The sequence below is a fragment of the Pseudophryne corroboree genome, chromosome 10, assembly GCF_028390025.1.
Source record: "Pseudophryne corroboree isolate aPseCor3 chromosome 10, aPseCor3.hap2, whole genome shotgun sequence".
Lineage (NCBI taxonomy): Eukaryota > Metazoa > Chordata > Amphibia > Anura > Myobatrachidae > Pseudophryne > Pseudophryne corroboree.
In genome coordinates, this window is record NC_086453.1 from 382859959 (window position 1) to 382884723 (window position 24765).

The 24765-nt window shown below is 43.5% G+C and overlaps 1 protein-coding gene across 1 annotated transcript in view; it reads left to right on the forward strand.

Moving 5' to 3' along the window:
- Positions 1 to 24765, forward strand: part of PEX14 (peroxisomal biogenesis factor 14) — a 322018-nt gene that overhangs the window by 171746 nt on the left and 125507 nt on the right. Inside the window, exon 3 of the mRNA XM_063943860.1 lies at positions 15778 to 15862. Coding sequence (XP_063799930.1) covers positions 15778 to 15862 — 85 coding nt within the window. The remainder of the gene's footprint in view (positions 1 to 15777; positions 15863 to 24765) is intronic.

The following is a 24765-nucleotide window of genomic DNA, read 5'->3' on the forward strand; positions in this document are numbered from 1 at the left end:
GGAGTCACTATCTCAGGTGACACAAAGGATAAATATAGTATTAATGGCACTATACTGGAAACTACTGAGGGGGAAAGGAATCTAGGAGTCACTATTTCAGGTGACATAAAGGATAAATACAGTATTAATGGCACTATACTGGAGACTACTGAGGAGGAAAGGGATCTAGGAGTCACTATTTCAGGTGACATAAAGGATAAATACAGTATTAATGTCACTATACTGGAAACTACTGAGGAGGAAAGGGATCTAGGAGTCACTATTTCAGGTGACATAAAGGATAAATATAGTATTAATGGCACTATACTGGAAACTACTGAGGAGGAAAGGGATCTAGGAGTCACTATTTCAGGTGACATAAAGGATAAATATAGTATTAATGGCACTATACTGGGAACTACTGAGGAGGAAAGGGATCTAGGAGTCACTATTTCAGGTGACATAAAGGATAAATATAGTATTAATGGCACTATACTGGAAACTACTGAGGAGGAAAGGGATCTAGGAGTCACTATGTCAGGTGACATAAAGGATAAATATAGTATTAATGGCACTATACTGGAAACTACTGAGGAGGAAAGGGATCTAGGAGTCACTATCTCAGGTGACATAAAGGATAAATATAGTATTAATGGCACTATACTGGAAACTACTGAGGAGGAAAGGGATCTAGGAGTCAATATTTCAGGTGACATAAAGGATAAATACAGTATTAATGGCACTATACTGGAAACTACTGAGGAGGAAAGCGATCTTGGAGTCACTATCTCAGGTGACATAAAGGATAAATATAGTAATAATGGCACTATACTGGGGACTACTGAGGAGGAAAGGGATCTAGGAGTCACTATTTCAGGTGATATAAAGGATAAATATAGTATTAATGGCACTATACTGGAAACTACTGAGGAGGAAAGGGATCTAGGAGTCACTATTTCAGGTGATATAAAGGATAAATATAGTATTAATGGCAGTATACTGGGAGCTACTGAGGAGGAAAGGGATCTAGGAGTCACTATTTCAGGTGACATAAAGGATAAATATAGTATTAATGGCGCTATACTGGAAACTAGTGCGGAGGAAAGGGATCTAGGAGTCACTATTTCAGGTGATATAAAGGATAAATATAATATTAATGGCACTATACTGGAGACTACTGAGGAGGAAAGGGATCTAGGAGTCACTATCTCAGGTGATATAAAGGATAAATATAATATTAATGGCACTATACTGGAGACTACTGAGGAGGAAAGGGATCTAGGAGTCACTATCTCAGGTGATATAAAGGATAAATATAGTATTAATGGCACTATACTGGAAACTACTGAGGAGGAAAGGGATCTAGGAGTCAATATTTCAGGTGACATAAAGGATAAATATAGTATTAATGGCACTATACTGGAAGCTACTGAGGAGGAAAGGGATCTAGGAGTCACTATCTCAGGTGATATAAAGGATAAATATAGTATTAATGGCGCTATACTGGACATTACTGAGGAGGAAAGGGATCTAGGAGTCACTATCTCAGGTGACATAAAGGATAAATATAGTATTAATGGCACTATACTGGAAACTACTGAGGAGGAAAGGGATCTAGGAGTCAATATTTCAGGTGACATAAAGGATAAATATAGTATTAATGGCACTATACTGGAAGCTACTGAGGAGGAAAGGGATCTAGGAGTCACTATTTCAGGTGACATAAAGGATAAATATAGTATTAATGGCACTATACTGGAAACTACTGAGGAGGAAAGGGATCTAGGAGTCAATATTTCAGGTGACATAAAGGATAAATATAGTATTAATGGCACTATACTGGAAACTACTGAGGAGGAAAGGGATCTAGGAGTCAATATTTCAGGTGACATAAAGGATAAATACAGTATTAATGGCATTATACTGGGAACTACTGAGGAGGAAAGAGATCTAGGAGTCACTATTTCAGGTGACATAAAGGATAAATATAGTATTAATGGCACTATACTGGGAACTACTGAGGAGGAAAGGGATCTAGGAGTCACTATTTCAGGTGACATAAAGGATAAATATAGTATTAATGGCACTATACTGGAAACTACTGAGGAGGAAAGGGATCTAGGAGTCACTATTTCAGGTGATATAAAGGATAAATATAGTATTAATGGCACTATACTGGAAACTACTAAGGAGGAAAGGGATCTAGGAGTCACTATCTCAGGTGACATAAAGGATAAATATAGTATTAATGGCACTATACTGGGAGCTACTGAGGAGGAAAGGGATCTAGGAGTCACTATCTCAGGTGATATAAAGGATAAATATAATATTAATGGCGCTATACTGGAAACTACTGAGGAGGAAAGGGATCTAGGAGTCACTATCTCAGGTGATATAAAGGATAAATATAATATTAATGGCGCTATACTGGAAACTACTGAGGAGGAAAGGGATCTAGGAGTCACTATCTCAGGTGATATAAAGGATAAATATAATATTAATGGCGCTATACTGGAAACTACTGAGGAGGAAAGGGATCTAGGAGTCACTATTTCAGGTGATATAAAGGATAAATATAGTATTAATGGCACTATACTGGAAACTACTGAGGAGGAAAGGGATCTAGGAGTCAATATTTCAGGTGACATAAAGGATAAATACAGTATTAATGGCACTATACTGGAAACTACTGAGGAGGAAAGCGATCTTGGAGTCACTATCTCAGGTGACATAAAGGATAAATATAGTAATAATGGCACTATACTGGGGACTACTGAGGAGGAAAGGGATCTAGGAGTCACTATTTCAGGTGATATAAAGGATAAATATAGTATTAATGGCACTATACTGGAAACTACTGAGGAGGAAAGGGATCTAGGAGTCACTATTTCAGGTGATATAAAGGATAAATATAGTATTAATGGCAGTATACTGGGAGCTACTGAGGAGGAAAGGGATCTAGGAGTCACTATTTCAGGTGACATAAAGGATAAATATAGTATTAATGGCGCTATACTGGAAACTAGTGCGGAGGAAAGGGATCTAGGAGTCACTATTTCAGGTGATATAAAGGATAAATATAATATTAATGGCACTATACTGGAGACTACTGAGGAGGAAAGGGATCTAGGAGTCACTATCTCAGGTGATATAAAGGATAAATATAATATTAATGGCACTATACTGGAGACTACTGAGGAGGAAAGGGATCTAGGAGTCACTATCTCAGGTGATATAAAGGATAAATATAATATTAATGGCACTATACTGGAGACTACTGAGGAGGAAAGGGATCTAGGAGTCACTATCTCAGGTGATATAAAGGATAAATATAGTATTAATGGCACTATACTGGAAACTACTGAGGAGGAAAGGGATCTAGGAGTCAATATTTCAGGTGACATAAAGGATAAATATAGTATTAATGGCACTATACTGGAAGCTACTGAGGAGGAAAGGGATCTAGGAGTCACTATCTCAGGTGATATAAAGGATAAATATAGTATTAATGGCGCTATACTGGACATTACTGAGGAGGAAAGGGATCTAGGAGTCACTATCTCAGGTGACATAAAGGATAAATATAGTATTAATGGCACTATACTGGAAACTACTGAGGAGGAAAGGGATCTAGGAGTCAATATTTCAGGTGACATAAAGGATAAATATAGTATTAATGGCACTATACTGGAAGCTACTGAGGAGGAAAGGGATCTAGGAGTCACTATTTCAGGTGACATAAAGGATAAATATAGTATTAATGGCACTATACTGGAAACTACTGAGGAGGAAAGGGATCTAGGAGTCAATATTTCAGGTGACATAAAGGATAAATATAGTATTAATGGCACTATACTGGAAACTACTGAGGAGGAAAGGGATCTAGGAGTCAATATTTCAGGTGACATAAAGGATAAATACAGTATTAATGGCATTATACTGGGAACTACTGAGGAGGAAAGAGATCTAGGAGTCACTATTTCTGGTGACATAAAGGATAAATATAGTATTAATGGCACTATACTGGGAACTACTGAGGAGGAAAGGGATCTAGGAGTCACTATTTCAGGTGACATAAAGGATAAATATAGTATTAATGGCACTATACTGGAAACTACTGAGGAGGAAAGGGATCTAGGAGTCACTATGTCAGGTGACATAAAGGATAAATATAGTATTAATGGCACTATACTGGAAACTACTGAGGAGGAAAGGGATCTAGGAGTCACTATCTCAGGTGACATAAAGGATAAATATAGTATTAATGGCACTATACTGGAAACTACTGAGGAGGAAAGGGATCTAGGAGTCAATATTTCAGGTGACATAAAGGATAAATACAGTATTAATGGCACTATACTGGAAACTACTGAGGAGGAAAGGGATCTAGGAGTCACTATTTCAGGTGTCATAAAGGATAAATATAGTATTAATGGCACTATACTGGGAACTACTGAGGAGGAAAGGGATCTAGGAGTTACTGTTTCAGGTGACATAAAGGATAAATATAGTATTAATGGCACTATACTGGAAACTACTGAGGAGGAAAGGGATCTAGGAGTCACTATTTCAGGTGACATAAAGGATAAATATAGTATTAATGGCACTATACTGGAAACTACTGAGGAGGAAAGCGATCTAGGAGTCACTATCTCAGGTGACATAAAGGATAAATATAGTAATAATGGCACTATACTGGGGACTACTGAGGAGGAAAGGGATCTAGGAGTCACTATTCCAGGTTATATAAAGGATAAATATAGTATTAATGGCACTATACTGGAAACTACTGAGGAGGAAAGGGATCTAGGAGTCACTATTTCAGGTGATATAAAGGATAAATATAGTATTAATGGCACTATACTGGAAACTACTAAGGAGGAAAGGGATCTAGGAGTCACTATCTCAGGTGACATAAAGGATAAATATAGTATTAATGGCACTATACTGGGAGCTACTGAGGAGGAAAGGGATCTAGGAGTCACTATCTCAGGTGATATAAAGGATAAATATAATATTAATGGCGCTATACTGGAAACTACTGAGGAGGAAAGGGATCTAGGAGTCACTATCTCAGGTGATATAAAGGATAAATATAATATTAATGGCGCTATACTGGAAACTACTGAGGAGGAAAGGGATCTAGGAGTCACTATCTCAGGTGATATAAAGGATAAATATAATATTAATGGCGCTATACTGGAAACTACTGAGGAGGAAAGGGATCTAGGAGTCACTATTTCAGGTGATATAAAGGATAAATATAGTATTAATGGCACTATACTGGAAACTACTGAGGAGGAAAGGGATCTAGGAGTCAATATTTCAGGTGACATAAAGGATAAATACAGTATTAATGGCACTATACTGGAAACTACTGAGGAGGAAAGCGATCTTGGAGTCACTATCTCAGGTGACATAAAGGATAAATATAGTAATAATGGCACTATACTGGGGACTACTGAGGAGGAAAGGGATCTAGGAGTCACTATTTCAGGTGATATAAAGGATAAATATAGTATTAATGGCACTATACTGGAAACTACTGAGGAGGAAAGGGATCTAGGAGTCACTATTTCAGGTGATATAAAGGATAAATATAGTATTAATGGCAGTATACTGGGAGCTACTGAGGAGGAAAGGGATCTAGGAGTCACTATTTCAGGTGACATAAAGGATAAATATAGTATTAATGGCGCTATACTGGAAACTAGTGCGGAGGAAAGGGATCTAGGAGTCACTATTTCAGGTGATATAAAGGATAAATATAATATTAATGGCACTATACTGGAGACTACTGAGGAGGAAAGGGATCTAGGAGTCACTATCTCAGGTGATATAAAGGATAAATATATTAATGGCACTATACTGGAGACTACTGAGGAGGAAAGGGATCTAGGAGTCACTATCTCAGGTGATATAAAGGATAAATATAATATTAATGGCACTATACTGGAGACTACTGAGGAGGAAAGGGATCTAGGAGTCACTATCTCAGGTGATATAAAGGATAAATATAGTATTAATGGCACTATACTGGAAACTACTGAGGAGGAAAGGGATCTAGGAGTCAATATTTCAGGTGACATAAAGGATAAATATAGTATTAATGGCACTATACTGGAAGCTACTGAGGAGGAAAGGGATCTAGGAGTCACTATCTCAGGTGATATAAAGGATAAATATAGTATTAATGGCGCTATACTGGACATTACTGAGGAGGAAAGGGATCTAGGAGTCACTATCTCAGGTGACATAAAGGATAAATATAGTATTAATGGCACTATACTGGAAACTACTGAGGAGGAAAGGGATCTAGGAGTCAATATTTCAGGTGACATAAAGGATAAATATAGTATTAATGGCACTATACTGGAAGCTACTGAGGAGGAAAGGGATCTAGGAGTCACTATTTCAGGTGACATAAAGGATAAATATAGTATTAATGGCACTATACTGGAAACTACTGAGGAGGAAAGGGATCTAGGGGTCAATATTTCAGGTGACATAAAGGATAAATATAGTATTAATGGCACTATACTGGAAACTACTGAGGAGGAAAGGGATCTAGGAGTCAATATTTCAGGTGACATAAAGGATAAATACAGTATTAATGGCATTATACTGGGAACTACTGAGGAGGAAAGAGATCTAGGAGTCACTATTTCAGGTGACATAAAGGATAAATATAGTATTAATGGCACTATACTGGGAACTACTGAGGAGGAAAGGGATCTAGGAGTCACTATTTCAGGTGACATAAAGGATAAATATAGTATTAATGGCACTATACTGGAAACTACTGAGGAGGAAAGGGATCTAGGAGTCACTATGTCAGGTGACATAAAGGATAAATATAGTATTAATGGCACTATACTGGAAACTACTGAGGAGGAAAGGGATCTAGGAGTCACTATCTCAGGTGACATAAAGGATAAATATAGTATTAATGGCACTATACTGGAAACTACTGAGGAGGAAAGGGATCTAGGAGTCAATATTTCAGGTGACATAAAGGATAAATACAGTATTAATGGCACTATACTGGAAACTACTGAGGAGGAAAGGGATCTAGGAGTCACTATTTCAGGTGACATAAAGGATAAATATAGTATTAATGGCACTATACTGGGAACTACTGAGGAGGAGAGGGATCTAGGAGTTACTGTTTCAGGTGACATAAAGGATAAATATAGTATTAATGGCACTATACTGGAAACTACTGAGGAGGAAAGGGATCTAGGAGTCACTATTTCAGGTGACATAAAGGATAAATATAGTATTAATGGCACTATACTGGAAACTACTGAGGAGGAAAGCGATCTAGGAGTCACTATCTCAGGTGACATAAAGGATAAATATAGTAATAATGGCACTATACTGGGGACTACTGAGGAGGAAAGGGATCTAGGAGTCACTATTCCAGGTGATATAAAGGATAAATATAGTATTAATGGCACTATACTGGAAACTACTGAGGAGGAAAGGGATCTAGGAGTCACTATTTCAGGTGATATAAAGGATAAATATAGTATTAATGGCACTATACTGGAAACTACTAAGGAGGAAAGGGATCTAGGAGTCACTATCTCAGGTGACATAAAGGATAAATATAGTATTAATGGCACTATACTGGGAGCTACTGAGGAGGAAAGGGATCTAGGAGTCACTATCTCAGGTGATATAAAGGATAAATATAATATTAATGGCGCTATACTGGAAACTACTGAGGAGGAAAGGGATCTAGGAGTCACTATCTCAGGTGATATAAAGGATAAATATAATATTAATGGCGCTATACTGGAAACTACTGAGGAGGAAAGGGATCTAGGAGTCACTATCTCAGGTGATATAAAGGATAAATATAATATTAATGGCGCTATACTGGAAACTACTGAGGAGGAAAGGGATCTAGGAGTCACTATTTCAGGTGATATAAAGGATAAATATAGTATTAATGGCACTATACTGGAAACTACTGAGGAGGAAAGGGATCTAGGAGTCAATATTTCAGGTGACATAAAGGATAAATACAGTATTAATGGCACTATACTGGAAACTACTGAGGAGGAAAGCGATCTTGGAGTCACTATCTCAGGTGACATAAAGGATAAATATAGTAATAATGGCACTATACTGGGGACTACTGAGGAGGAAAGGGATCTAGGAGTCACTATTTCAGGTGATATAAAGGATAAATATAGTATTAATGGCACTATACTGGAAACTACTGAGGAGGAAAGGGATCTAGGAGTCACTATTTCAGGTGATATAAAGGATAAATATAGTATTAATGGCAGTATACTGGGAGCTACTGAGGAGGAAAGGGATCTAGGAGTCACTATTTCAGGTGACATAAAGGATAAATATAGTATTAATGGCGCTATACTGGAAACTAGTGCGGAGGAAAGGGATCTAGGAGTCACTATTTCAGGTGATATAAAGGATAAATATAATATTAATGGCACTATACTGGAGACTACTGAGGAGGAAAGGGATCTAGGAGTCACTATCTCAGGTGATATAAAGGATAAATATAATATTAATGGCACTATACTGGAGACTACTGAGGAGGAAAGGGATCTAGGAGTCACTATCTCAGGTGATATAAAGGATAAATATAATATTAATGGCACTATACTGGAGACTACTGAGGAGGAAAGGGATCTAGGAGTCACTATCTCAGGTGATATAAAGGATAAATATAGTATTAATGGCACTATACTGGAAACTACTGAGGAGGAAAGGGATCTAGGAGTCAATATTTCAGGTGACATAAAGGATAAATATAGTATTAATGGCACTATACTGGAAGCTACTGAGGAGGAAAGGGATCTAGGAGTCACTATCTCAGGTGATATAAAGGATAAATATAGTATTAATGGCGCTATACTGGACATTACTGAGGAGGAAAGGGATCTAGGAGTCACTATCTCAGGTGACATAAAGGATAAATATAGTATTAATGGCACTATACTGGAAACTACTGAGGAGGAAAGGGATCTAGGAGTCAATATTTCAGGTGACATAAAGGATAAATATAGTATTAATGGCACTATACTGGAAGCTACTGAGGAGGAAAGGGATCTAGGAGTCACTATTTCAGGTGACATAAAGGATAAATATAGTATTAATGGCACTATACTGGAAACTACTGAGGAGGAAAGGGATCTAGGAGTCACTATCTCAGGTGACATAAAGGATAAATATAGTATTAATGGCACTATACTGGAAACTACTGAGGAGGAAAGGGATCTAGGAGTCAATATTTCAGGTGACATAAAGGATAAATACAGTATTAATGGCACTATACTGGAAACTACTGAGGAGGAAAGGGATCTAGGAGTCACTATTTCAGGTGACATAAAGGATAAATATAGTATTAATGGCACTATACTGGGAACTACTGAGGAGGAAAGGGATCTAGGAGTTACTGTTTCAGGTGACATAAAGGATAAATATAGTATTAATGGCACTATACTGGAAACTACTGAGGAGGAAAGGGATCTAGGAGTCACTATTTCAGGTGACATAAAGGATAAATATAGTATTAATGGCACTATACTGGAAACTACTGAGGAGGAAAGCGATCTAGGAGTCACTATCTCAGGTGACATAAAGGATAAATATAGTAATAATGGCACTATACTGGGGACTACTGAGGAGGAAAGGGATCTAGGAGTCACTATTCCAGGTGATATAAAGGATAAATATAGTATTAATGGCACTATACTGGAAACTACTGAGGAGGAAAGGGATCTAGGAGTCACTATTTCAGGTGATATAAAGGATAAATATAGTATTAATGGCACTATACTGGAAACTACTAAGGAGGAAAGGGATCTAGGAGTCACTATCTCAGGTGACATAAAGGATAAATATAGTATTAATGGCACTATACTGGGAGCTACTGAGGAGGAAAGGGATCTAGGAGTCACTATCTCAGGTGATATAAAGGATAAATATAATATTAATGGCGCTATACTGGAAACTACTGAGGAGGAAAGGGATCTAGGAGTCACTATCTCAGGTGATATAAAGGATAAATATAATATTAATGGCGCTATACTGGAAACTACTGAGGAGGAAAGGGATCTAGGAGTCACTATTTCAGGTGATATAAAGGATAAATATAGTATTAATGGCGCTGTACTGGGAGCTACTGAGGAGGAAAGGGATCTAGGAGTCACTATTTCAGCGGACATAAAGGATAAATATAGTATAATGGCACTATACTGGAGACTACTGAGGAGGAAAGGGATCTAGGAGTCACTATTTCAGGTGACATAAAGGATAAATATAGTATTAATGGCTCTATACTGGAAACTACTGAGGAGGAAAGGGATCTAGGAGTCACTATCTCAGGTGACATGAAGGATAAATATAGTATTAATGGCACTATACTGGGGACTACTGAGGAGGAAAGGGATCTAGGAGTCACTATCTCAGGTGACATAAAGGATAAATATAGTATTAATGGCACTATACTGGAAACTACTGAGGAGGAAAGGGATCTAGGAGTCACTATTTCAGGTGACATAAAGGATAAATATAGTATTAATGGCACTATACTGGAAACTACTGAGGAGGAAAGGGATCTAGGAGTCACTATCTCAGGTGACATAAAGGATAAATATAGTATTAATGGCACTATACTGGAAACTACCGAGGAGGAAAGGGATCTAGGAGTCACTATTTCAGGTGACATAAAGGATAAATATAGTAATAATGGCACTATACTGGGAACTACTGAGGAGGAAAGGGATCTAGGAGTCACTATTTCAGGTGACATAAAGGATAAATATAGTATTAATGGCACTATACTGGAAACTACTGAGGAGGAAAGGGATCTACGAGTCACTATTTCAGGTGACATAAAGGATAAATATAGTATTAATGGCACTATACTGGAGACTACTGAGGAGGAAAGGGATCTAGGAGTCACTATCTCAGGTGACATAAAGGATAAATATAGTATTAATGGCGCTATACTGGAAACTAGTGCGGAGGAAAGGGATCTAGAAGTCACTATTTCAGGTGACATAAAGGATAAATATAGTATTAATGGCACTATACTGGAAGCTACTGAGGAGGAAAGGGATCTAGGAGTCACTATTTCAGGTGACATAAAGGATAAATATAGTATAATGGTACTATACTGGACACTACTGAGGAGGAAAGGGATCTAGGAGTCACTATCTCAGGTGACATAAAGGATAAATATAGTATTAATGGCACTATACTGGAACTACTGAGGAGGAAAGGGATCTAGGAGTCACTATCTCAGGTGACATAAAGGATAAATATAGTATTAATGGCACTATACTGGGAACTACTGAGGAGGAAAGGGATCTAGGAGTCACTATTTCAGGTGACATAAAGGATAAATATAGTATAATGGTACTATACTGGACACTACTGAGGAGGAAAGGGATCTAGGAGTCACTATCTCAGGTGACATAAAGGATAAATATAGTATTAATGGCGCTATACTGGAGACTACTGAGGAGGAAAGGGATCTAGGAGTCACTATCTCAGGTGACATAAAGGATAAATATAGTATTAATGGCGCTATACTGGAGACTACTGAGGAGGAAAGGGATCTAGGAGTCACTATCTCAGGTGACATAAAGGCAGGTAAGCAATGTAACACAGCAATGAGGAAGGCTAGTCAGATGCTTGGTGCATTGGGAGAGGAATCAGCAACAGAAAGTAATAATGCCACTATATAGGTCATTGGTACGGTCTCATCTAGAATAGTGTCCGGTTCTGGAGGCCATATCTTCAGAAGGATATAAATACATTAGAGACTGTACAAAGAAGGGCAACTAAAATGGTGCATGGCCTACATCACACATCTTACCCAGAAAGACTAAAAAATCTGTTTAATATGTATATTATGGAGCAGAGAAGGGAAAGGGGGACATGATAGAGACTGTCACATATATCAGGGGTTTTAACAAAGTCCAGGAGGGAAACATTCTCCACATGGAGAGAAGCAATAGGACACCAGGACATACACTGAGACTGGAGGGGGGGAGGTTCAGGAGAAATATGAGGAAAAATTACTTCACAGAGAGAGTAGTAGACAAGTGGAATAGCCTCCCAGCAGAGGTGGTAGAGGCTAAGACAGTAGAGCAATGTGAACATGCCTGGGATAGACATAAGAACATCCTTACACAGAAATAAGGAACAAAAAGGTTTGAGATAAAAACATGGTAAATAAAGGGGCAGACTGGATGGGCCGAGTGCTTCTTATCTGCCGTCACATTCTATGCGTCAGTGTAATAATAGCCGCTGTTATCTCGGGGGTCTGGGAGTCCTGCCCTGTGCTTGCAGAGGGATGCTGGGCTTATGCTATCGCACCTTCCCGCGTAGTGACACTGGGGCACCATGACTTTCCTCGCCCTGTGCGGTGTCTGTCAGCTCCGTAGTCTTCTCCTGCCTCTGCTCCTGCCATGGCCCAGCCCAGCCGAGCTTCTTTAGCGAGATATACAGCCTGATAATTAGCCTCCTGCATTTCTCCCTGAGTGCTGGCATCAGCACTGTGTGATGGCTGCTCCTGATTAACAGCCGCTCTGCAACCATTTTCTTGTGCCACCGATGACCAAATTTGTCACTTCAGTTTTGACACAGACCTGATTTCTTACTAAAACTTTGCTGCTGGCTCCGACTCTTAGTGTCTCACATTGCTGCTGCGGCGGAGGGGGCGACTGTACATTAATGTGTCTTACACGTACCCCTTCTGCTGGCGTGGAGTAGATATATATCTATATATACAGCATCCGTGTGGTGTCCCTGTCGGAGCTGCCCGGCCCTGCGTCTGCTGAGATCACTTTGGCTCTTTCTCCGGGGTTAATGTGTATTTTCTTAATGCAGACATCACTTGTCCGGCTGCAAGGCTTTCACCTCGCCCCCGCCATGTCTGACCGGCTGACCTGTGGCCCTAGATTACAAGGTGTAGCCCCCCCCCCCCCCGCCTTGCTTTATACGTTATATCTTCATCTCTCTGTGACTTAATTATTATGTATGTATGCGATTATTTACATGACACAACACATATGCAAATGACCTGCGTGATTCGGAGAAACAAATCGCACATCAGGGTATATTCTGTAATAGGAAAGGAAGGCAAATGTTAGGTTTGTCCTTCGTGCTCCTATTCCATAATGCTGTATCGCCAGCGTGTTCCATACTGTACCTGTGTGTGTGTGTGTGTGTGTGTGTGTGTGTAACGGGGGGGGGGGGGGGGGATTAATGCAAGTGCCACATGCGCACTGGTGTTACATTGTAACCTGCAGCATCTGCCCTGTGATTGGCCAGGGATAACAGGCGCTAGAAATGATTGGCCGGGGATACAGTAACAGTATATATATGTGTGTGGTAATATAGACGTTGACGCTGAACATTTGCTGGCCGCAGTTGCCCTAATAATCTTTATCTAAGTGTGGCGGTGTATAGGGTAACAGAGGACAAGGACGATTATCTGCCAAAATACTTTGCTCTCATTCTTAAATTGAATATGTGAAGACTTGTAGCACGTATAGCCGCTACCTCGGTCATTGTGGCCCCCCCCCCCCCAAACCTCGGTGGACTCTCCGCTACTTTGGAGTCGCCCCTCTGAAGACCGTTGGATACAGCACACAGTGCAGTTGATTTGACTACGCTGATTGGACCGCCAGTCATTTACTAAAGACAACTTTAGTGCACAGTTATACTATAAGTCTTGTGCCTCGTGCCTCAGCGACACTAGCTCCTGGTGAGTTAATAGGCTGCAATTCCTATGCATGAATTTCACATTTGAATGACTGCAGGCAGCTGGCCTGGTCCCAGATGTCTGTCTGCGTGGACTCGATGGACAGAACGCTGTTCCGTTCAGCATGATGCCGCACAACTGGGGAAGTTCCGGCGCAGTGTACAGATCTGGGGATCGCTTCACGTTATCCGCTTTTGCTGTGTAAAACACTACTTTTTCCGTTCCTCGCAGTCGTCTTCTGCTGCCTGGGTCTCTCCGTCTTCTCCTCGCTCCTTCCTCCCCTCTCACATGTAAATTCACTTATCTGGCTTTCTTAAAAGACGCCTCCCCTCCTCTACCTGACATCTAAATTGCTTTCAGTCACTGCTCCTTCTCCTGTTTTCCCTTAAATGAATTACTAATGACATCTTGCTCAATCATGCCCTCACTGCAGGCACTTTGGGAGTAATGTGCCCCATCCAAACCTTTTAACCTATTACCGAGTGTATTTCCCAATTGAATCAGCGCCACCACAGGTGTAATAACTAATCATTTGCCTTACACCTGCTCTGATGTACTTAGCATCCGGGATACGTGTTGGATGGTGGTAATTTCCTGTTTATTGCATTGTCCGATGGATCAGTTTTGCCTACGTCGCCGTCATTAGCATATTTAGGGAAACAAGAGATGCAAAGAGGTGGGAGGCACTCAGGGTAGGGGTGTCTGGTCGGGGGGATTGGGCTATGCTAATATGTAAAGAGCCTAGAAGCGTACAGTTTGTAAGAGAGCGACGTGTGCTTATGCCGGAACACGCCAGTCACCGGGTGTAGGGGATGTATTCCAGGGCTTCCGCCATGAGCCGATTTGAATGAGCTTCTTTGTTATCAGGTTTTGTTTTTCAGTTTGCTGTACGCTCAGAGGTATGACATATACGCCTCGTGGCCTCCTGTTCACTAGTCACCGGCTTATGAAGGCCGCCCTTTACTGCCGGTCTGTCCTCCCATCTGTGCACAAGCATTTTCCGTAATCCTGGGGAGTAATGTTCCAAATATTCCCTCTACATTGACTTCCCCCCAAGCAGACATACACAATGAAGTGCCAAAAGTCATGTAACGTGAATTTTCGGAGTTCCAATGGGGCATGATAGTGAGTTTCATTTCCAGAGCAGCGCGTACATTCAGCTTTCCTCCATCTACGGCGTCATGTGTGTTCTGGGAATATCTCATGGAAGCCATTACCACACGCCGTGGACAGAGCAGTAGCCAACCACGTGTACTAAATGATTGTGACCAGCAGCATCTATGGGGGAAGGCTGTAACATAGGTGAATGTAGGTGAAGACATGGGATGGTCAGGAAGGCACCCTCCCCATAGTTGGGGGAGCAATCCTGAGGGAAAATAGCCATCAAGGGTCAGTAGGACTCAGGCAGACATAGACCAGGCAAGGTCCATAGCAGGCCGCTGTAGTAACCGCGTCCCAGCAAGTACTGACTGTGTAATGTGCGTAATCTGGACAGGGGCTTCCATAGTGCGCCATGTGCCGTCACCGGCGCACATGTGAAGACATGGGAAAGCTGAGCAACACTCGTCTTAGAAGACACCACACGGTCATCTCATGGGAGTTCTACTTCTGACCAGCTGGATTATGCGCCACCCAGGAGACCGCACTGGGCAATAGTCAGTGCAGGCCTTTACTAACAGTCCCTCTCTCCTGTAATGTTAATAAAAGCAGCTCAGAACATCTTGTGGGAGTTATTAGCGCTTACACCCCCCCACTGATGGAATTCAGGACAGAGCTGGGGGTGTGCGATTGATGGGCCCATGACAGAGTTTGTGGAGGGTCTCCGACCTTATAATACTGTATAATTCCTCTCGTAGGGAGGACTCATGCTTTCTAGCAGTCAGCAATGAGTCTCTCCTCAGTCTGCCCATCTAGGAGGCCTCATACTGCATTGCCAATCTCTACACCTGCATGGTAATAAAACAGACTGCATGTGATATCTCCAGGCTCCTTATATATGTATATATGCACATCTCTTATACCGTCTCCCTCTGTTCCTGCAGATTGCCACAGCGGTGAAGTTTCTCCAGAACCCCAGAGTCCGCCAGAGCCCGGTGTCCACCAGAAAAGACTTTCTGAAGAGAAAAGGTACGAAGTTATAACCTATGGGGAAGTGTTCGGTCATTCGCCCATTCCTGTATGGTATACCTAGTCCCGTTAGGACCAGCGGCCTGTCTCTCGCTCGGGTAACAGGCCGATGTAATGTACACACATGGCTGATGAGATAATTTGCTGTGTTTGATAAATGTAAAGATCTGTAGCTATGTTTCTTTCCAGTTTTCAGCATAGACTGACAAATGAAAGTCTTTCTCATAGGTTGTCATAAAAAAAAAATAATACCGGCTCTTAGTTTGGAGTTGAGGGGAATTATCAAGTGGAAGTTTCCTTTGCAAAACGCTGGTGGACTTGGCTTGTCCCGTACAGGACAACTACATTTTGTGATATTGCGTTGGGTATAACTGACAAAAAAAAACGTTTCTTCTACCTAAATGATGAGCCTAGTTTGACACTTTGAGGTTTCACCCATCTTTTTAAAATAATAAATTCCTCGTAGGTGTCAACAAAAATTGATATGTTAAACCTGTACAGATGTCCCATAAATGACAGTGGAATAGCCCAGAGGTAGACGTCTTAAGGAAAGATGTTTATTGCTCAATGCCTTGAAAAGGACAGTTCCTCTTCCTGAAGGTGCTGGGGGCAGACACAACATGCAGATGTCACACAAGTACAAGCCCTCTTCATGTTCAGAGGATGCGCAAATTCAGGGCACGCAAGTCCCTTTCTATACAGTTCTAGTACACCATACAACAGGGTTAAAGCCCACCCAGGGTCCCTAACCTAGTGTTCATTCTAGCACCCTGCACCTTTCAAAACACGTGCAGTTCCTCTTTCCTGCATGTGGTGTCGCTTTCTGCTTTGGTGCTTCTTAGCACATTCTGGTCTGTATTTTAGTGCTGAAATACAATGCAGTGTGTTCTGAGAAGCACCAGAGCAGAGAGCGACACCCCAGGCAGGAAAGAGGAACTGCACGTGTTTTGAAAGGTGCAGGGTGCTAGAATGAACACTACTAAACCTATCAAGCTGTCGGGCGGAAATGATGCAACAGTAGTGGGCTTCTGCCCATATTAGCATATAATCACAATTGCGTACAGCAAAAGACTATATTGTCCCTTATGGACGGTGGGGAGTAGTCCCTCTGCTATGCCTAAGACTATCTGGAGAGATAACCACACCCTAGTGATGACAATTCTGGAGGGCGGGATGTAGTCCTCTCCAAAACTTACCAGTATTCTACTGGGTGGCCTTATCACTTCTCGCTCCTTATTTGGGCTCCAGGGCCATTGAAGGAAGATCCCCAGGCAGCTCTTTGAGCTCTAGTGAAACATTTAGCTAGCTGGGCTGAGCAGCTCTCCCTGCACCTCCTCATACCACTTTGATGCAGGAGGCTGCCATGGAGGGATGGCGGTCATTAGGTGGACATAAATTGGGTCGACCACGTTTGGCCTGCTATGGAGGACATTCCTATTCCCTGGGAGTAGGGTTGGGGAAACCAGAAGCCTTCGGAGGCCTCAAGGTCCCCCTAGAATTTGGAAGGGGGGAGTGCAGTTTAATAAAGTTTCAACCTGTTACTTTTAAATAAGTTTAGAACTTGTTAAATATACTTTACAACACTCTGCATTATATCGTAGCTACTATTGCTGTGATGTTCCTTAGTCAGGCAACGCTTCTACTTGTTGGTGGTCATTGATATACATGATGTGTACTGTGCTCATTGCACAACACTTCCTCGCACTATTGGTGATAAGTAATTATTATGAGCAATATATGTGTTCCACGCTCACCAGCAAAGCGCAGCTACAATGTACATGTCTCTTATTGACCTGAGACACAGTGTAACACCCTCACTAGTAATGGCTGTGTGGCCAGATATCTACTAGAGCCATGGTCTTAAAAGGTGAGATTCCAACCTATTGAGTAAGGGTGGAAAGGACACATTTATATGGGGAGGGCTTGTCTATGGGTACATGTCAGAGGAGGGCTTTTCTCAGGGCACATGTTGTTGGGGGAGGAGCTTTTCCAGGGGCATGTGCTGGGGGAGGACTGTTTCTAGGAGCACGTGTCGGAAAAGAGCTTTTCAAGAAGCATGTGTCGGGGGAGGGCTTTTCTAGAGATGTGTCATGACAAGGGCTTTTTTAGGAGCACGTATTTGGGGGAGGTCTTTTCTAGGACCACCCGTTGGGGAAGGACTTTTCTAGGGACACCCATTGGGGTAGGTCTTTTCTAGGGGCACCCATTGGCGTAGTTCTTTTCTAGGACCACCCGTTCAGGAAGGTCTTTTCTAGGGACACCCATTGGGGTAGGGCTTTTCTAGGGCCACCTGTTGGGGAAGGGCTTTTCTAGGGCCACCTGTTGGAGAAGGGCTTTTCTAGGGCCACCTGTTGTGGAAGGGCTTTTCTATGGACTCCTGTTGGGAAAGGGCTTTTCTAGGGCCACCTGTTGGGAAATGGCTTTTCTATGGCCACCTGTTGGGGGATTGCTTTTCTAGGGCCACCTGTTGGCGGATGGCTTTTCTAGGGCCACCTGTTGGGGGATGGCTTTTCTAGGGCCACCTGTTGGGGGATGGTTTTTCTAGGGCCACCTGTTGGGGGGATGGCTTTTCTAGGGCCACCTGTTGGGGGATGGCTTTTCTAGGGCCACCTGTTGGGGGATGGCTTTTCTAGGGCCACCTGTTGGGGGGATGGCTTTTCTAGGGCCACCTGTTGGGGAAGGGCTTTTCTAGGGCCACCTGTTGGAGAAGGGATTTTCTAGGGACACCTGTTGTGGAAGGGCTTTTCTAGGGACACCTGTTGTGGAAGGGCTTTTCTAGGGCCTCCTGTTGGGAAAGGGCGTTTCTAGGGCCACCTGTTGAGGAAGGGCTTTTCTAGGGCCGCCTGTTGGGCAATGGCTTTTCTATGGCCACCTGTTGAGGAAGGGCTTTTCTAGGGCCACCTGTTGAGGAAGGGCTTTTCTAGGGCCACGTGTTGGGGAAGGGCTTTTTTAGGGCCACCTGTTGGGAGATGACTTTTCTAGGGCCACCTGTTGGGGGATAGCTTTTCTAGGGCCACCTGTTGGGGGATGGCTTTTCTAGGGCCACCTGTTGGGGGATAGCTTTTCTAGGGCCACCTGTTGGGGAAGGGCTTTTCTAGGACCACTTGTTGGGGGATGGCTTTTCTAGGGCCACCTGTTGAGGGATGGATTTTCTAGGGCCACCTGTTGGGGGATGGCTTTTCTAGGGCCACCTGTTGAGGAAGGGCTTATCTAGGGGTATGTGTTGAGGAGGAGGTTTCCTAGGGGTACATGTTAGGGGGAGAGCTGGAAGTTGGTGTTCATCACAGTGTCCTCACCACACATTGTCACCTCTCTGTGGTGCCTGGTGGCGACTAGCTGGGAATTACCCGAGTGATAATAAGACCAGTTACTCGTTTTTATCACCTTTTGTTTAGCTGGAAAACAACAAGTAAGTGTTTCTGATACCAGGATACACTGTGTGTAGGAAACTAAGGGTCGCTCTGGGAGCTATGGAGTGCTTCCGGTAATGTATGCTGTATGTAGGGGGAAATGGTAGTCTGCTAAAGGTATTGTAGTGACTAGGGATAGCAGCGGGATTGTGAGACCACCTTTGTACATACTGAAATCTCCAGCTCCCATGTGGATAGGTTAGAAACCACTATTAATGTATGTGTGCTCCACAGGGGGAAATAATTATCTTCGCAAGTGTGTGATGTATACGTACAACAAATGTGTAGAGCTCCCTTATAAAGTAATGCGTTGCCCAGAAGTGCTGGTCACCCGCCCCGGCACACTGTCACTATACGCAGCCCGCTGGCACGCTGTCACTATACGCAGCCCCCGGCACGCTGTCACTATACGCAGCCCCCAGGCACGCTGTCACTATACGCAGCCCCCAGGCACGCTGTCACTATACGCAGCCCCCCGGCACGCTGTCACTATACGCAGCCCCCAGGCACGCTGTCACTATACGCAGCCCCCAGGCACGCTGTCCCTGTACGCAGCCCGCCGGCACGCTGTCCCTGTACGCAGCCCCCCCGGCACGTTGTCCCTGTACGCAGCCCCCCGGCACGCTGTCCCTGTACGCAGCCCCCCGGCACGCTGTCCCTGTACGTAGCACTCCTTCGCTGCCAGCGCTGCACAGCCTCCGATGAGCAATGATTAGACCCTCATCAATTAGTGACAATTGCATTGACGCTGAGCAGGATAAATGTCATGTACTGTGCTCCGTGTGGTACGGACTGTGAGAATGAGCTGGAAAATCACTGTAAGGTCGCACAGCAGCCATGCCTGGGGTCAGGGAAACCGTCCCCTGATTGGTCTAATTAGTCAGCAATTGATCCGACTTCGCCAGTTGCCTTGATGTAAGCGCACATTGAGTGGCTGAAGTTGTACGGTGATCTGTATTGAGTGTAGCTGGGGGCGCATCATTTGTCTGCCGTCTTTTCTCTCTCTTTTTCTTTTTTTCCCAATTAAAGCGCATGAGGCTGTAGTAAGAGCTTGAGGATCTATCGCACACAGGGTCCCACCTGCTTGTTAAGTCATTGTCGGAGGACGTGCTGCATGCAGTTGTGTCATGGAGGCTGTGGTCTGGTGATGTCACTCGGGTCTCCCATCGCCCGTACCCAGGAGGAGGCCAGATTGTGCGCTGGAGTGATCTCAATGAGAATATGGTCTATGATTTCATTCTGAACTAGTGACATCATTGTTACATAAAGCCAATAAAATGTCTGCCTCCGCTGTGTATGCTCTGGGTACTTAACCATTTGACTGCTGAGGGCAAGCACCCATCAATCAGCACCCGCCTCCCAGATGGGTGGATGTTCCTGCTATGGGGGACCTGCTGCAGTTGTCACACAGTGTGACGCAGGGTTGTGGGTGATTCTCCGGCGCTGGATATAACCTAGATTTTCCTGTAAGAATAGTAGGAGAAATGAATTAGATCAGCAATGTGTGAGCCCTAAAAATGTGTGCGCTCTAGTTGTGGTAAGAATTATTACGATATGGGGGAATTCAATTGCTTGCAGTAATTACCCATGGGTTAATTGTTACCCTGGGGCTATCCAATTAGCCCCAAACTAAGTCCGACACTGGCACTTATTAGGGTTTTTTGGGGGTACCTGTATAGATCACGAAAAAAAATCCCAGATAATGACCCTGTTTTCATGATCGCACCGGCGAAAACACATAGGGGGTCATTCCGAGTTGATCGCTCGCTAGCTATTTTTTGCAGAGCAGCGATCATATAGTCGCGGCCCACGGGGGAGTGTATTTTCGCTTTGCAAGTGTGCGAACGCGTGTGCAGCCGAGCGGGACGAAAAAGTTTTGTGCAGTTTCTGAGTTGCCCAGGACTTACTCAGCCGCTGCGATCACTTCAGCCTGTCCGGGACCGGAATTGACGTCAGACACTCGCCCTGCAAACGCTTGGACACGCCTGCGTTTTTCCAACCACTCCCAGAAAACGGTCAGTTGCCACCCACAAACGCCTTCTTCCTGTCATTCTTCTTGCGATCGGCTGTGCGAATGGATTCTTCATTAAATCCGTCGCCCAGCAACGATCCGCTTTGTACTCGTACGACGCGCCTGCGCATTGCGGTGCATACGCATGCGCAGTAGTGACCTGTTCGCTGCGCTGCGAAAACGGCAGCGAACGATCAACTCGGAATGACCCCCATTGGTCCATAAACAGATCACGTGCTCTATGCGTTTTTGCCTGAAAACAGGTCATTTTTTGGGTGCTTTAAACGGGCTCCAATTAGATTGCCCGCTGGCAGTGTATAAATAATGGGGAATACATAGCAAGTATATTAAAAATGCTTCTGAACCAATAAAAAATAAAATATATATAATATATGTATGTATATATAGTTCCATGGTACGGAACTATGGGCCTCATTCAGACCCAATTGCACTCTCGCTTTTGTTTGCAGCGGTACGATCGGGTCTGAACTGCGCATGCGTATGCACCGCAATACCCATGCACGTCACCCGCCGGCGATGGGGATCGCCGTACAGCGACGGATTTTACAAAGAAAGCGATCGCAAGAAGATTGACAGGAAGAGGCCGTTTGTGGGTGTCAACTGACCGTTCTGGGGAGTGTCCGGAAAAACGCAGGCGTGTCCAGCAGTTTGGAGGAAGGGTTCCTGACGTCAGCTCCAGGCCGGATCATCGCTGTGTAAGTCCTGGCCTAGCTCTCTGCACAAGCGATCGCTCCCCTGCACATCAACTACCCCCTCCCCTAGTAGTCGGTGACTACCTGATCGCAGCACTGCAAAAAAACGCCTGCTTGCAATCAGGTCTGAATCACCCCCTATATACACTACTATTTGTGAGGGCACCCACGCAGTATCTGATGTATTTGGGAGTGCTGGATCCCGGAATTTACACTATAAAGGACAGAGAGATTTCTCTTTATCTTAGCTTTGTGGGAAACCATGATTCGCCTAGCAGGGAAGGAGTTATGCAATGTGAAGTAGCGCAGCACCGCTCCCGGCCGCTCTACACCTCAGATCTCTGGGAAATATTTATTTTTAGAGGACAGGTAGTGATCAAGACATGAGGTGTTTTTTCTTCCCTTTTTTGGCATTAAAACGCACAAAAAGCCATTGTTTTCATAATGTGTATTGTAGGATGTTGTCATGGTAACCATACAGCCGGCACCCTCTCCGGAGAGTCATCCATTTTGTATCTCCCCTCCCTCCATACTTAATATTTCAGCGGCTCGTAAAAAGCACCTGAAAGGGCAAGAGGAAATTATTGCATTTAAATATAAAAAAAAAAAAAAAAAAAAGAGGCGATTAGTGACGGTTATGCGTTTAACCCTATAGCTGCCAGTGGTGTTAATAATAATAATAATAATAATTAATAATATTAAAATGAGCTTTGAACACTTCAGTACAACATTCAGCTTTTTAAAGGTCGTTATTTTTGGGCAAGAATCTTTTTGTCGGAGGGTGGGGGTCGGGGGTGCCTGCTTATTGTGTTGCGTTGGTGGGTGGCTCTGCGAGCCTGTCAAACTTATGCTCTAGTTTTTAAAGTCATCATGAGGCTTTTAATTAAAATTTAGCATGATCTATGTCATGGGTTATGCAAAAATAAATTGCTTTCAAAATAAGTCATTTTTTCCTGCCCCCTAGGTGTCCTTGTTTCAGTGAGTTTGTGCATAAATATCGGAGGATTGTAGGCGAGCACCTCGCAAACTTACGCACAACTTGTTTGGGGATTTATTTCTTTAATAAGTTCTTTTTTTTATGTCCTCATGTTACCTTCCTAGCCAAATATTTCTTCCCTTCACCCCTGGGGGTGGGGTGGGGGGGGGGGGGGGGGTAGCAGAATAGTAACAGCACTGACTGCTGTCTGTATAGATAACTATTCTGTTTAATGTGATAATGGGATACAACAGGGACCCCTGGCCCAGCCCGCAGTACTGCCAGCCAGCCCAGGGAGCGGAGGTTCCAGTCGCAGAACGCCAGGTGTGTAGCGAATGTGGCCACAAATTCACCTTAATGGCTTCATTGGATCGTGCGTGGCCGCCGCTTCTCTCATTGGTTGGTGATTTCTGCTCTTTCAGAAGAATGCCGCCGTCACAGGGTAAGTATAACATGTATGGTGATGTGACCACCCGTGGAACGGTAAATGTAGGCATGTAATGTGCCACTTGCGGCATACGCCCTGTGCCTGAACATGTTACTCTACGGTCCTATGTAAAATACTGCAACATCTTTGAGCCTTTGTTGAACTAAAACTGCCAGCATGTGAGAGGGGCAGACTTTTATGTGTGGTAATACTGAAGGTAAAATGTCCTTTGCAACAAGGACCCACTAACTTTCTTCTGTATTTAAAGTTCCTGCAACTTTTCCTGTATACTGTGCTTGAGCTTTCTGTCTTCCTGCTGCGCCCTGCAGTCATGTATTTATATCATCAGCCACTGGTTTGTTTCTCTTGCTGTTGGAAACAACAGAAAACTTAGAGCAGTTATGTACATTTGTCTCTCTACATTGGGTTCAGCAAATCTGTATCACTCTCTGCCGCAGTGACCATAAGCAATTGCTGATATATAGGTTACACCTTCTCCTGTGCTTCTCAGCCATGTCCTGATACTAGATAAAGCAGCATCTGTTATCCAGGTGGATACTGAGAGGTGAATATGCATTTGTTTGGGAACCCTAGCGTTATAGCGAGTGGAGAGAGGAGTCTGGGCGTGTGAACTTAGGCTCCTCCCCCTCTGTATACCACGACCATTGCAGCAGCCATTCAGTTCTCTGTGTATGCCTGGAAGCTAGGTGCTGACGTGGGAAAGCAGACTCTGGTGACTACCGACCCCAGCCGCAGAGGCTGGGGGACAGTGATAGGTCAATCCCGGTTCAGAGACACTGGACTCAGGGGAGAGCCATTAGGGGCATTATACAGGGGTGAGCCATTAGGGGCATTATACAGGGGTGAGCCATTAGGGGCATTATACAGGGGTGAGCCATTAGGGGCATTATACAGAGGTGCGTAATTAGGGGCATTATACAGGGGTGAGTCATTAGGGGTGATTCTACAGGGGTGAGCCATTAGGGGCATTATACAGAGGTGCGTAATTAGGGGCATTATACAGGGGTGAGTCATTAGGGGTGATTCTACAGGGGTGAGCCATTAGGGCATTCTACAGGGGTGAGCCATTAGGGGCATTATACAGGGGTGAGCCATTAGGGGCATTATACAGGGGTGAGCCATTAGGGGCATTATACAGGGGTGAGCCATTAGGGGCATTATACAGGGGTGAGCCATTAGGGGCATTATACAGAGGTGCGTAATTAGGGGCATTATACAGGGGTGAGTCATTAGGGGTGATTCTACAGGGGTGAGCCATTAGGGCATTCTACAGGGGTGAGCCATTAGGGGCATTATACAGGGGTGAGCCATTAGGGGCATTATACAGGGGTGAGCCATTAGGGGC